The 12,089-nt window shown below is 42.1% G+C and overlaps 1 protein-coding gene across 1 annotated transcript; it reads right to left on the reverse strand.

The window, feature by feature from the left end:
* Positions 1–440: 440 nt before the first annotated feature.
* Positions 441–7,734, reverse strand: LOC112422058 (uncharacterized). The gene is made up of 3 exons (XM_039829061.1): positions 6,108–7,734; positions 4,317–6,024; positions 441–4,041 (listed from the first exon to the last, which is right to left on the reverse strand). The coding sequence occupies exons 1-3, from the start codon at positions 7,732–7,734 to the stop codon at positions 576–578; spliced, it is 6,801 nt and encodes a 2,266-aa protein (XP_039684995.1). The 3' UTR covers positions 441–575.
* Between the last annotated feature and the right edge of the window lie 4,355 nt (positions 7,735–12,089).

Genomic DNA, 12,089 nt, shown 5'->3' on the forward strand with positions numbered 1-12,089 from the left:
ACTCCCGAGTGCCAAGTTGTATCTATTTGTTTATGCTTTTTATTATATAACTTTTTAGAAATCTATTTCAAAGTATTATCATCAGTAAAAGAGGAAAAAATCGAGAAACAAAACAAGTAGGAGTCAAAAGAGAGGTAAAGGCTCAAAGTTTATTAATCGAATGACGCTATGCCAATGGCATGACTTCATGGAGTTCTTTACAAAGTTTGAAAAGAAAAGGTAATTTAAAATGGAAAGGTACGTTGAACTTCATAACCCTATCGTTCTCTAACAACTTTGAAATCCGTTATCTTGTGGCTCGAATACTTTTGATATCAGGTATGCCCCAAGTGTATCTGTGTTTGACTGGATGCAGTTACTTTGTCTTTTTTTTTTTTTTTTTTTTTTTTTTTAATCCTTAATTTTTGCATAGACTGCCCTTTCGGGTTTTCATTCTATCAGGATAATGATCTCTGTTTATTGTCTCTAATTTTTGCCTGGACCGCCCTTTCGGGTTTTCAGTCCACCGAGACGCTCATTTTTGCCTAAGCCGCCCTTTTCGGGTTTTCGACTTACCGAGCTGTTCTTTAAAATTTTTAGACAAAGTACTTCTTGACTGCATCCGTGTTCACAGGTCGTGGAAGTTCTTCACCGTCCATGGTTTGTAGAGTCATGGCACCACCTGAGAAGGCCTTTTTAACAACATACGGTCCTTCATAATTAGGAGCCCACTTGCCTCGGGAGTCTGGTTGGAAAGAGAAAATCTTTTTGAGCACGAGATCACCTTCTTTAAACTCACGGGGACGAACTTTCTTGTCAAAAGCCTGTTTCATCCTTTTTTGATATAACTGTCCGTGACATAGGGCTGCCATGCGCTTTTCTTCAATCAGATTCAATTGGTCGTATCTATTTTGAACCCATTCAGCTTCTGATAAGTTAGCCTCCATTAGAATTCTTAATGATGGAATCTCGACTTCTACAGGAAGTACTGCCTCCATGCCATATACCAGGGAGAAGGGAGTTGCCCCTGTTGATGTGCGTACAGAAGTACGATATCCATGTAATGCAAAGGGAAGCATTTCATGCCAATCTTTATAAGTCACCACCATCTTCTGGACAATCCTCTTTATATTCTTATTTGCAGCTTCGACAGCACCATTCATTTGGGGTCTGTAAGGTGAAGAGTTATGGTGCTCGATCTTGAAATCATCACACAATTCTTTCATCATCTTGTTGTTTAGATTTGTTCCGTTGTCGGTGATGATCCGGTTGGGGATGCCATAACGACAAATGATATGATTCTTGATAAATTTGACCACTACTTGTTTGGTCACATTGGCATACGATGCGGCCTCAACCCACTTAGTGAAGTAGTCAATAGCCACTAGGATAAAACGGTGTCCATTTGAAGCTTTGGGCTCAATCCTTCCGATCATGTCAATGCCCCACATAGAGAAAGGCCACGGAGAGGAAAGTAAATTGAGTGTAGTTGGCGGCATATGAATCTTGTCGGTGTATATCTGACACTTGTGACACTTTCTGGTATGCTTGTAGCAATCTGACTCCATTGTCATCCAGTAGTAGCCTGCTCGCAATATCTTTTTAGCCATTGTGTGCCCATTAGGATGAATTCCGAAGGATCCTTCGTGTATTTCATGTATCAATAAATCAGCTTCATATTTGTCTACACATCTGAGCAAGACCGTGTCAAAGTTTCTTTTGTACAAGATATCCCCATTCAGGAAGAAATTACTAGATAATCTTCTGAGAGTCTTCTTATCTTTGTTGGATGCTCCAGGAGGATACTCTCGAGTTTGGAGAAACACTTTAATATCATGAAACCACGGTTTATCGTCGAAAACTGCTTCAGCGGCAAACACATAAGCGGGTCTATCAAGGAATTTGACACTGATTAGCGGCACGTCATTGTGATGATTCACCTTGATCATTGAAGACAAAGTAGCCAAGGCATCAGCCATCTGATTCTCATCCCGAGGGATATGATGTAATTCCACTTTGTTGAAGAAGGTCAATAAACGTCTTGCATAGTCTCGATAAGGTATTAGTCCTGCATGAAGAGTTTCCCATTTTCCTTTGATCTGGTTGATTACAAGAGCTGAATCTCCATATATCTCGATGTTCTTGATTCTTAGATCAATGGCTTCTTCAATACCCATGATGCAGGCTTCATATTCAGCGATGTTGTTCGTGCAGTCAAACCGGAGTCTTGCTGTGAAAGGGATGTGAGCACCTTTAGGAGTAAGGAGTACCGCCCCTATGCCGTTGCCGTTTACATTGACGGCCCCATCAAATATCAAACCCCACACTGAATCTGGATCAGGACCTTCTCCGAATAGTGGCTCGTCGCAATCTTTCATCTTTAAATACATAATCTCTTCATCAGGAAAGTCAAACTTGATAGGCTGATAGTCTTCAAGCGGTTGGTGAGCCAAGTGATCAACAAGAATACTGCCTTTAATTGCCTTCTGGGAACGGTACTCGATATCATATTCAGATAGTAGCATCTGCCACCGTGCAATCCTTCCTGTCAAAGCGGGCTTCTCAAATATGTACTTGATTGGATCCATTTTAGATACCAGCCAAGTAGTGTGATTAATCATATAATGACGGAGACGCTTGGCAGCCCAGGCTAGAGCACAACATGTCTTCTCGAGCATGGAGTAGCGAGATTCACATTCAGTAAACTTCTTGCTTAAATAATAAATGGCGTGCTCTTTTCTTCCGGTTTCATCTTGTTGTCCGAGCACACAACCCATGGAATTTTCTAGCACCGTTAGGTATATGATCAAAGGTCTTCCTTCAACTGGAGGGATGAGAATCGGTGGTTCTAGCAAGTACTTCTTTATGCTGTCAAAAGCCTTCTGGCAATCTTCGGTCCACACAATACCTTGTTCTTTGCGGAGTAGTTTGAATATCGGCCCACAAGTTGCAGTCATATGAGAAATGAACCGGGAGATGTAATTTAGTCGTCCAAGAAAACCCCTTACTTCTTTTTCTGTTCTCGGAGCAGGCATCTCTCTGATGGCTTTGACTTTGTCAGGATCTACTTCGATGCCTTTCTGGCTGACAATGAAACCTAGAAGCTTTCCGGATCTAACACCAAAAGTGCATTTGTTGGGATTCAGACGAAGTTTGTACTTCCTCAGGCGCTGGAACATCTTCTGTAGATACTTGACATGGTCTTCTTCAGTAATTGACTTGACTATCATATCATCCACATAGACTTCAATCTCTTTATGTATCATATCGTGGAAAAGAGTAGTCATACCCCTCTGATAAGTAGCTCCGGCATTGATTAAACCGAACGGCATTACTTTGTAACAGAAAGTGCCCCAAGGTGTAATAAATGATGTTTTCTCTCTATCTTCGGGTGCCATCTTGATTTGATTATAACCGGAGAATCCATCCATGAATGAGAAGACTTTAGACTTGGCAGTACTGTCAACCAACACGTCAACATGAGGTAAAGGAAAGTCGTCTTTCGGGCTAGCTTTGTTTAAATCACGGTAGTCAACACACATTCTGACCTTACCATCCTTCTTTGGAACAGGCACTATGTTAGCTAACCATTGGGGGTAATTTGATGTAATGAGGAAACCAGCGTCGATCTGTTTCTGTACCTCTTCTTTGATTTTGAGAGCCATGTCAGGACGTGTTCTTCTCAACTTTTGTTTGACTGGCGGACACCCAGGTTTTAAAGGTAGGTGATGTACCACAATATCAGTGTCTAGACCCGGCATATCTTGGTAGGACCAGGCAAACACATCAACATACTCTTTGAGGAGCTCTATCACTTGCTTTTTAACACTTGTTTCGAGCGATGTCCCAACCTTGATTTCTTTCTTGTCTTCTTTGGTGCCCAAGTTAATCACTTCTAGTTCGTCCCCATAAGGCTGAATAGTCTTCCTCTCTTGTTCGAGTAGTCGAGAGATTTCGTCAGGGATCTCTTCATTCTCTTCTTCTTCCGCCTCATATACAGGGAACTCAAAGTTGGGAGAGATCATAGGGTTATGTTGTTCAACGGGTTCGTCGATTTCTAATCTGCACATGTGATGGATGATTTTTAGAAAGAAGATACATGCAGATTTTTTTTGAAAATTCATGTTGGGTTTTTTGTATTACCACTTTTCAGAAAAGCATAAAAGAAAATGAGACAAAACATCGGGAAAAAAACGACATTTTTATTTTATTGATGATAATTTCTTGAGATAAAAAGCCCTAGATAAGTTCACTTTCGCTTGGGGCGGGGCGAAAGGATGTTTTGTTTTGTTTTTTTGAAAAGAAAAGCATAAACTAGACAAATGCATTACTTGGACAAGTGAGCAACAAAAGGAACATCTACGGCAACCCAATTGTGGCTGGATACTCCTGGCGTTATAAAACCTCGTGGCACACTTTCAGGATCATCTTCAATGATTGCATGGATAAAGCCCGAACTGTGGAAAGTGCCCTTCTTTGCTGTGGACAAACTAGTAGATGGGAAGAAACCCAAACCTTCTCGGTGCTTGTTTTCTGGAAGCTCTATCAGCTTTCCCCAGCTTGTAGACCCTCCTGCTTGTATGACCTTCTGAGCATCTTTCAGAGACGAGATAGAGGCTTCATTCCTCTTGGTATTCTTATCTTCTATAGTAAACCCTTGAAAAGGTGTCCCTTCGACATCGTCTGCCCCAATGAAAGAGAAAGATGACAAATGACTCACCAATAAAGCCTCTTCACCGTTTACAGTTACTAGCTTCCCATTCTTTACAAACTTCAGCTTTTGATGCAGCGTGGATGTGACAGCCCCTGCCTCGTGAATCCAGGGTCGACCCAGTAGGCAGCTATACGAAGCTTGAATGTCCATGACTTGAAAATTAACTTGGAAAACTTGTGGCCCAACTGTGATGGGTAGAACCACCTCTCCAAGGACATCCTTCCTCGAGCCATCAAAAGCTTTCACCATTACCCCACTTCGTCTCAAAGGTGCGTCTTGGTATGTGAGTTGGGTATAAGTTGTTTTGGACAACACATTCAAAGATGATCCAGTATCCACCAGCACTTTTGACAAAGCATCGGTTTTACAGTTCACAGATATATGCAGCGCCCGATTATGGTTCCTTCCTTCTGCTGGGAGCTCTTCATCACTGAAACTCAAGTTGTTGCATGCAGTGATGTTCCCTACTATTCCGCCAAACTGACCCACCGTTACATCATAATCCACAAAAGCTTGTTCTAAAACCTTCATTAATGCATCTTTATGGGCCTCAGAATTTAGTAATAAAGACATTATGGATATTTTGGATGGAGTCTGCATCAATTGGTCAACAACCTTGTACTCGCTCTTCTTTATTAACTTGAGAATCTCATCAAACTCTGCACTTGTACCAGCCCCATTGGGTTGATCCACTTCTTTGGCGATACCAGCATCTTTAGTCCGAACCTCCTTATTTATTGTAGCATCAATCTTCTTTGGGAACAGTATGGGAACAACGCGCCCATTTCTCAGAACTCTACTGTCTTCGACAATATTATCCACACTAGATAGAGGCGGTATTGGAACCTCACGACCCTCTTCAATCATGGTGGCATTGTATTTGTATGGAATGGCTTTTTCAGAAGCATATGGTAGTGGACCCGGTAAGCAGATCACCAGAGGGGTGATAGTTGACTTTCGACTGTCATAAAATACCTCCAAAGGTCCTTCGGGAGTTATTACACACACATCATCACACTTCCTTTCGACCACAAGCTCTCCTCGGTCTAGAAGCCCTTGAATATCATTTCTTACTTTCTGACATCCTCCGGAGTTCATAAGGCATATTTCACAGAGATCATGATCATGCTCAAAAAGGTCGACTTTGCATAACTTGGCATGTAACGGGACCAAGGGTGTTCTGATATGTTGAACATTCAGAATGGGACGAGTCTTTTGACAATCTTCGATCATGTTGACTGTTGCGGCACCATGATTCGGCAATGGGTTTGTTTGGACATTTGGCGCCGAGTCTGTGAAAGTTATTTTTCCATCATTGATCAACCTCTGCACTGTGCTTTTAAAGGCATAACAAGTTTCAATGTTATGGCCACGGCCCCCTTCATGGAAGTCACAAGTTTGGTCGAGTCTATACCAAGATGGTAGTTTTCTGGGATAGGAGGAGCTGTTCTAGTTTGGACAAGGTTTTTCTTGAGTAAGCCGGGAAGTAATTCTGCATAGGTGACTGGTATTGGGTTAATCGGCATTCTTGGTGGTCGCGGTTGTTGTGGGCGTTGTTGATAAGGTTGTTGTTGGAAATTTTGTTGAGGGTATTGTTGGTATGGGAATTGTTGGTATGGTTGTTGTTGGTATGGTTGTTGAGTATTTTGTGGTGAAGGATTTTGTGGGAATTGAGGATATTGTGGTATTTGAGGATATTGCGGTATTTGAGGATATTGCGGTATTTGAGGATGGTTATTTGTTTGTTGAAAAGGGTGAGAGGTGGGTGTGATGGCAGCAATGTGTTGATAGGCTGGATAAGTTTGTTGAGGCCTTCCATGAGTCACCATACCGACTTCTTGCTCTTTCTTCCTCGGGAAATGATTCCCGGTCTTCTTGGTCCCACTGGCAGGAGTTGTATTCTTTACTAAGCGTCCTTCTCGGACTCCTTCTTCTAACTGTACTCCCATACCAACCATCTCCGCGAAGCTCTTTGGTGTACTCCCGACCATCTTTTTGTAATAAAAATGATTCAGAGTTTTTAGGAAGAGCTTGGTCATCTCTTTCTCCTCAATTCGTGGGCTGACTTGGGCAGCGGTGTCTCTCCACCGTTGGGCGTACTCTTTGAACGTCTCTTTATCTCCCTGAGTCATGGCTTGGAGATCGCTTCGGTCCGGAGTCATGTCTACATTGTAACTGTACTGTTCCACAAAAGCTTCACAAAGGTCACGGAAAGTTTGAACCCTTGTTTTGTCTAGGTTTGTGTACCATTTTGAAGCAGGGCCGGTCAAGCTTTCTTGGAAGTAGTAAATAAGAATCTGATCATCTTGGGCATACGCAGGCATCCTTCTCACATACATTTTTAGATGTTCCTCAGGACAAGAGCTTCCTTTGTATTTCTCGAAATCTGGGATCTTGAATTTGTGAGGCACCTGCACACTCGGTACCAAACAGAGATCGTACGCAGTCTTCCCAAATTTCCCTTTTTCACGGAGGGCTTTCATGTCTCGGCGTAGTTCGTCATACTTTTCTCGTAGATCGCTTACTTCCTCGTAAGCCTCTGCATTCCCTGAATGAAAGATAGGCTCTTCAGTTTGCGGAATTGTATGTATCGCAGGTGCTGAGTAGGTCATGGTGGCTGGAGTGACCCTCATGGCAGGTAGGGGTACTTGAGCCGTGTACTGGTGAGTGGGCATCTGAGCTTCACAAGCGATAGGACGAAATATCTCCCCAGCAGTGAAAGGTGGAAACCAAGGCGTGGAACGTTGCGGAGCGGACTGCGTTGGAGTGTCAGCACATAGTGTCCAAGAAGAAGATGGCTCGGCCTGAGTTCTGATAGGAGGAGGGGGTGGAGGTGCTTGTGATCGGGCCTGCGCTTCTGTTACGGCCTGAGCTTGAGTTTGCGCTTGTGCCAATGCTTGCGCTTGTGCTTGAATCTGTGCTTGAGCTTGAGTCTGAGTTTCTGCCATTGTTTTTATTAATTCAGCCATCTCGTCCATCCTAGTCTGCATGACTGTCATTTCTTCACGAAGTACCCGATTTTCCTGCTCAAGATAATCCATCTTCTTCTTTACGTTTGCTCGAGTGTAGTGAGTACGGGTTGACTTGTAGATGATACGTGGGGCCACCTTTTGAAACGAGTTGACTTTTTTCTCTGGGAAAGAAAGTTTGTGTGAGACTTTGACTTGAGACTATGAAATGCAGGATGATGCATGATGTTTATGCAAAAATATAGACGTATTTTTTTATCGAAGGACTTATGGAAAGTATTTTTGTAAATATCATAGTTGAGAGTTCCATTGAATAATTTACATACTACCAGATAATTCCCTTTCTAGACAACGAAGCCAAGGGATAGGCTTTGCAAAAATAAGATAAATATCTAACTTAAAGCTAAGAACAAAAGAAAAACTGGGAACTCTCGAGCTCTTTGAAGTAGACTATTCATCAGAATCTGAATGTGCATCCTTGAAGAACTCCCAGCGCTCCCCTGCGCTGATAAATTGTGATAGCCTTGTGCTCTGAGCTCGGATCTGAACATTCTTTTTTACTATTTGTCGTCTCAACTTCTGAACCTCATGCTCTCGTTGCTCTATCTCACCACTCATAGTTTCCATCTTGAGCATAGCTTCATCATACTTCCTTTTCCAGGTAGCACCCACACATTCCGATCGGGCCAACTTCTCCTGACATTCCTCCACAGTTGCGGGGGCCAAGGGTAAAGCCGGCGCTGGGGTTGTTGAAGATAGGTACCTCGGCAAATGATATGGTAAGACCAGATCGGAAGCTCTATTGATGACCCATTGCGTGTAAGACCCCTGTAAAGAGTCTGATCTCCTCGCCAATTGGCTTCTATTGAGTGTGCGAATGGCATGCCATGCTTGGACGAATCTCCCTCTTTTGTTTGAGGGATCTTCATGGTTGAAGTAGAATTCACCTTGTAGGTAGATGTTATCTGGCTTAGCTTCCATTGGACATCCGCACTGACGTTTGGCAAGGATAGGATTGTAACTGATTCCTCCTTGCGTACCGAGAAGGGGTACATTTGAGTATTCTCCACAACTGACAATGATGTTCGTGAAGTTACAAGTGGCACGGTACCAGGTTATGTCGGATGGGGTAAGGGACATGATTCTTTTGGGCCAGGAGAGATTTTCTGGGTTGGCTTGAAAGGAGTGGGTCTGAGGTAAGTGGGAGGCAAACCATTTGTATAGTAAAGGTGCGCAACCGAGGATAGCCCCACGACCTACTTGGGTTCGATCGTGAATGGAATGATATATATCAGCTAACAATGTGGGGACTGGGTTCTTTGTGAGGAAAATTTGAATGGCATGGATGTCAACATAGTTATCAATATTTGGGAACAATACTAGGCCATAGATGAGTAAAGCTAGGATAGAGTAAAAGGCCTCAACATTGTTTGTTTTGGAGAAATCGGAGGCTTGTTGGTAAAGAAATTTAGTAGGTAAGCTTGGGAGATTCCCTTTTAGGGTGAGTTTTTCTTTTATGAGAGAGGTTTTGAGGTGGAGGGCATTTGCAATGGTGGCAGCTTTGGGAAAGGGTTCTAAGCCAGTGAAAGGTACCTTATCAAGTACGGGTAGGCCAATTAAGTGAGAGTATTCTTCGAGGGTAGGCATAAGTTGGTAGTCGGGGAAGGTGAAACAGTGGTAAGCAGGGTCATAGAACTGGACCAAGGTCTCCAAGCACCCCTTATCGATATTTGTCCAGAGGACACCAAGCAACTTCCCATGACGATCACAAAAGTTCTCCAAGCTAGTTACTTCAAATGCAAGCTTCTTTAAGTTCTCTAGATCCAATTTCCTGAATGTAAACTTCCTAGTATTTCTTCTTTCCATGCCTATGATATTTACAAAAACAAGTATAAGCCCTTCGATATTTTTTGATGAAAAAAGATAAAATTATGAATGAATGCATGTATGCATGATTATGCGTAGGTTAAGCTTATCATGTTGGAGTTTAAAGGTAATAACCCCCATTTGGTAAGGACTATGGTTTCATTTGTACCTGTAACACGGGTTCTATCCAGTTCCCAAAGTCATCAACTACCTCCGAATGTTATCAGGTTACAAGACTACTCTTGATCCAATAATATCCGTAGGAAAGTTTCATTTGAGTGTAGTATCGCGTATCAACTAATTCAAGACTACTCTTGATTAGCCACCGCACTACGTCCTAAAAAGGCTAAGATGGGTTAAGGGTAACTAAAGGTCCTCAACTTCGACGGTCACTTGAAAATATAATGCCAACACGACTATTCATGCCAACATAGATTACTTTCAAGATTCCTCCATTGAGTGGGGTTGTACCACATGAACCTAAACACGAGACTTGACTCTCGGAAAGGCACTTTGGTTATACCACCGTCCTATCTTATGTTTCTCTCAAGCCCGGGTGTAGGGCTTTATCTCACCACTCATATTTAAAAAGAAAGGAAGAAAGAGAGAAGATAAAGGATATATACAATTATTTCCATCTTTATTTTTTTGTTTTTGTTTTAAGCAAGTTATAGCACAAAGAATTAAATAAAGCTCAGTTAGGCTCAACCCTCTTAGGGGGGGGGTCCCCAGTGGAGTCGCCATTTCTGTCGCGTCATTTTTCGGAGATCAAGGCTATTTGATTAGCTTTTGACTCACTAATTTGTTTCACGACCGAACATTTAATTTTTAAGGAAAAGGGGAAAAAAGTTCAAAACACCCCATATTGAAAAGATTTAGGGTTCGGGGGTTAGTTACATAAAGGGAAGGTATTGGCACCCTTTACGTCCGTAGTACTCTACGGGAACCTCTTGGTTTTATTTAATTTAATGTGCTATAACTTGCTTGCTTTTGAAAAGAAAGAAGTAATGTGATGAAAAAGAAAATAAAGTGAGACCTAATTTATCTACATTTTTTATTGTTTGGAAGGACGAGTGTCCTCTGCCTACGTACCCGTGAAGGATCAAAACCTCGTAGTTCGGGGTAGAAAATGACGTTTGATTTGTTGAGTGTTTTTTATTAGTTTTGAAAAAAGGGTTTTAAAATGAAAAAAAAGCCAAGTGGCAAAATAAGAATCGATTTGTGTTTTTTATTAAAAGAAAGATGACTCGAAGCATGATTAAATTGATTGATATTTGTTTAAGAAAATAGAATAAAAAAACGATCGCTTGATTTAGGATCAAGGTTTGTTTATGAAAATGTTTTTGTGATTTTTGGTTATTTGCATGTTTTTGTTGTTTTTGAATAAATGAATTAGAATATAAACTAACGGAGCATAAAGAATAAAAACGCGGCTACCCTAAGTTAGAAATATAAAATCTATGACTATTACATAAAAAGCCTATTTACATTCTAAGGTCTGCAATAAAAATTAAAATGTTAAAAAAAATAAATAAAAATAAATAAATACGAAAAAAAGAATAAAAAAAGGTCCAAACACAAGGTGGGGTGCAGTAGTAAGCAGGGGTGTGCAGAAAGCAAAAAAAAAGAATTGGGCTTTAAGTAAACGAACCGGGTCGCGGGTCATGGGTCATGGGCGACCCGGTTTGAAGAGTATATAAGGGTTGTAAACCCTAAATTTCTTCATTTCCTTCCCCCCCTTCTCTCTCTTCCGTCCCCTTCTCTCTCTAAACTCTCTGTTCTCTCTCTTCTTCTCCGGTTGGAGATGGGGTGGCCGGGGGAATTCCGGCGCGGTGGCCGGCGAGCCATCGCGGCTGCGCCGCCGCGCCGGAGCTAAAAAAGCTCCCCTTTTTTTTATTTTTTCCGCTCTTTCTCTTCTACTTCCCTCCCTCTGTTCACTTCTAGCCTTCAAGTTCCCAAAACCTTTACCCAAACGCGTAGATCTAAAAAAAAACAAAAGAAATTTATACCTTTTGTTTAAGAAACGGATTCGGCTTTCTTGTGGCCGATTCTGTGATGTTGTGCGTGTGTGTCGTTGTGTGATGCAGTGTTGTTGATGTTGCGGTTCTGTGCGTGTGTGTTTGTTGCTGTTGTGACGGTTTGGGGTTGCGCGCCTCTGTGTGTGCGTGTTTGTTGCTGTTGTGACGGTTTGGGGGTTGCGCGCCTCTGTGTGTGCGTGTGTGGGTTGTGTTGCGCGCGGCCGTGTTCCGTTTCTGTGCAATGCCTTTTTCTCTGTTTCTCGTGTGCTCTGCTGCGTTCTGTTGTTCGTGTGCTCTGCTGTGCTCTGTTGTTCTCCGTCCCTTTCTTTGTTGTGCAGGTCTCTATTTATAGAGTGAGTTTGAGGCTAGGATTTGTTACTGATGAGCAAAAAATCAGTAGCTTGTGGAGGAGAAAAAGGGAAACGCGTACTGGATTTGTTTCAGAAGAAGTGTGAACTGGATTTGGATTGGAACAGCATACGCGTGATGCTGTTATTTTGCACCTGGACATTTTTGGATTTTGGACTTTTTGGACTTAAAAAA

The sequence above is a fragment of the Medicago truncatula genome, chromosome 8 (genome assembly GCF_003473485.1).
Source record: "Medicago truncatula cultivar Jemalong A17 chromosome 8, MtrunA17r5.0-ANR, whole genome shotgun sequence".
Taxonomy (NCBI): domain Eukaryota; kingdom Viridiplantae; phylum Streptophyta; class Magnoliopsida; order Fabales; family Fabaceae; genus Medicago; species Medicago truncatula.

Excerpts from the sequence above, each read along its gene's own strand:
- LOC112422058 (XM_039829061.1), bottom strand. The coding sequence starts at position 7,734 with ATGGATTATCTTGAGCAGGAAAATCGGGTACTTCGTGAAGAAATGACA. Across the intron at positions 6,025-6,107 it reads CCCAGAAAACTACCATCTTG|TGCAGAGGTTGATCAATGAT; the intron begins GTATAGACTCGA and ends TTAAAAGCACAG. Across the intron at positions 4,042-4,316 it reads GTTCCTTTTGTTGCTCACTT|ATTAGAAATCGACGAACCCG; the intron begins GTCCAAGTAATG and ends TCACATGTGCAG.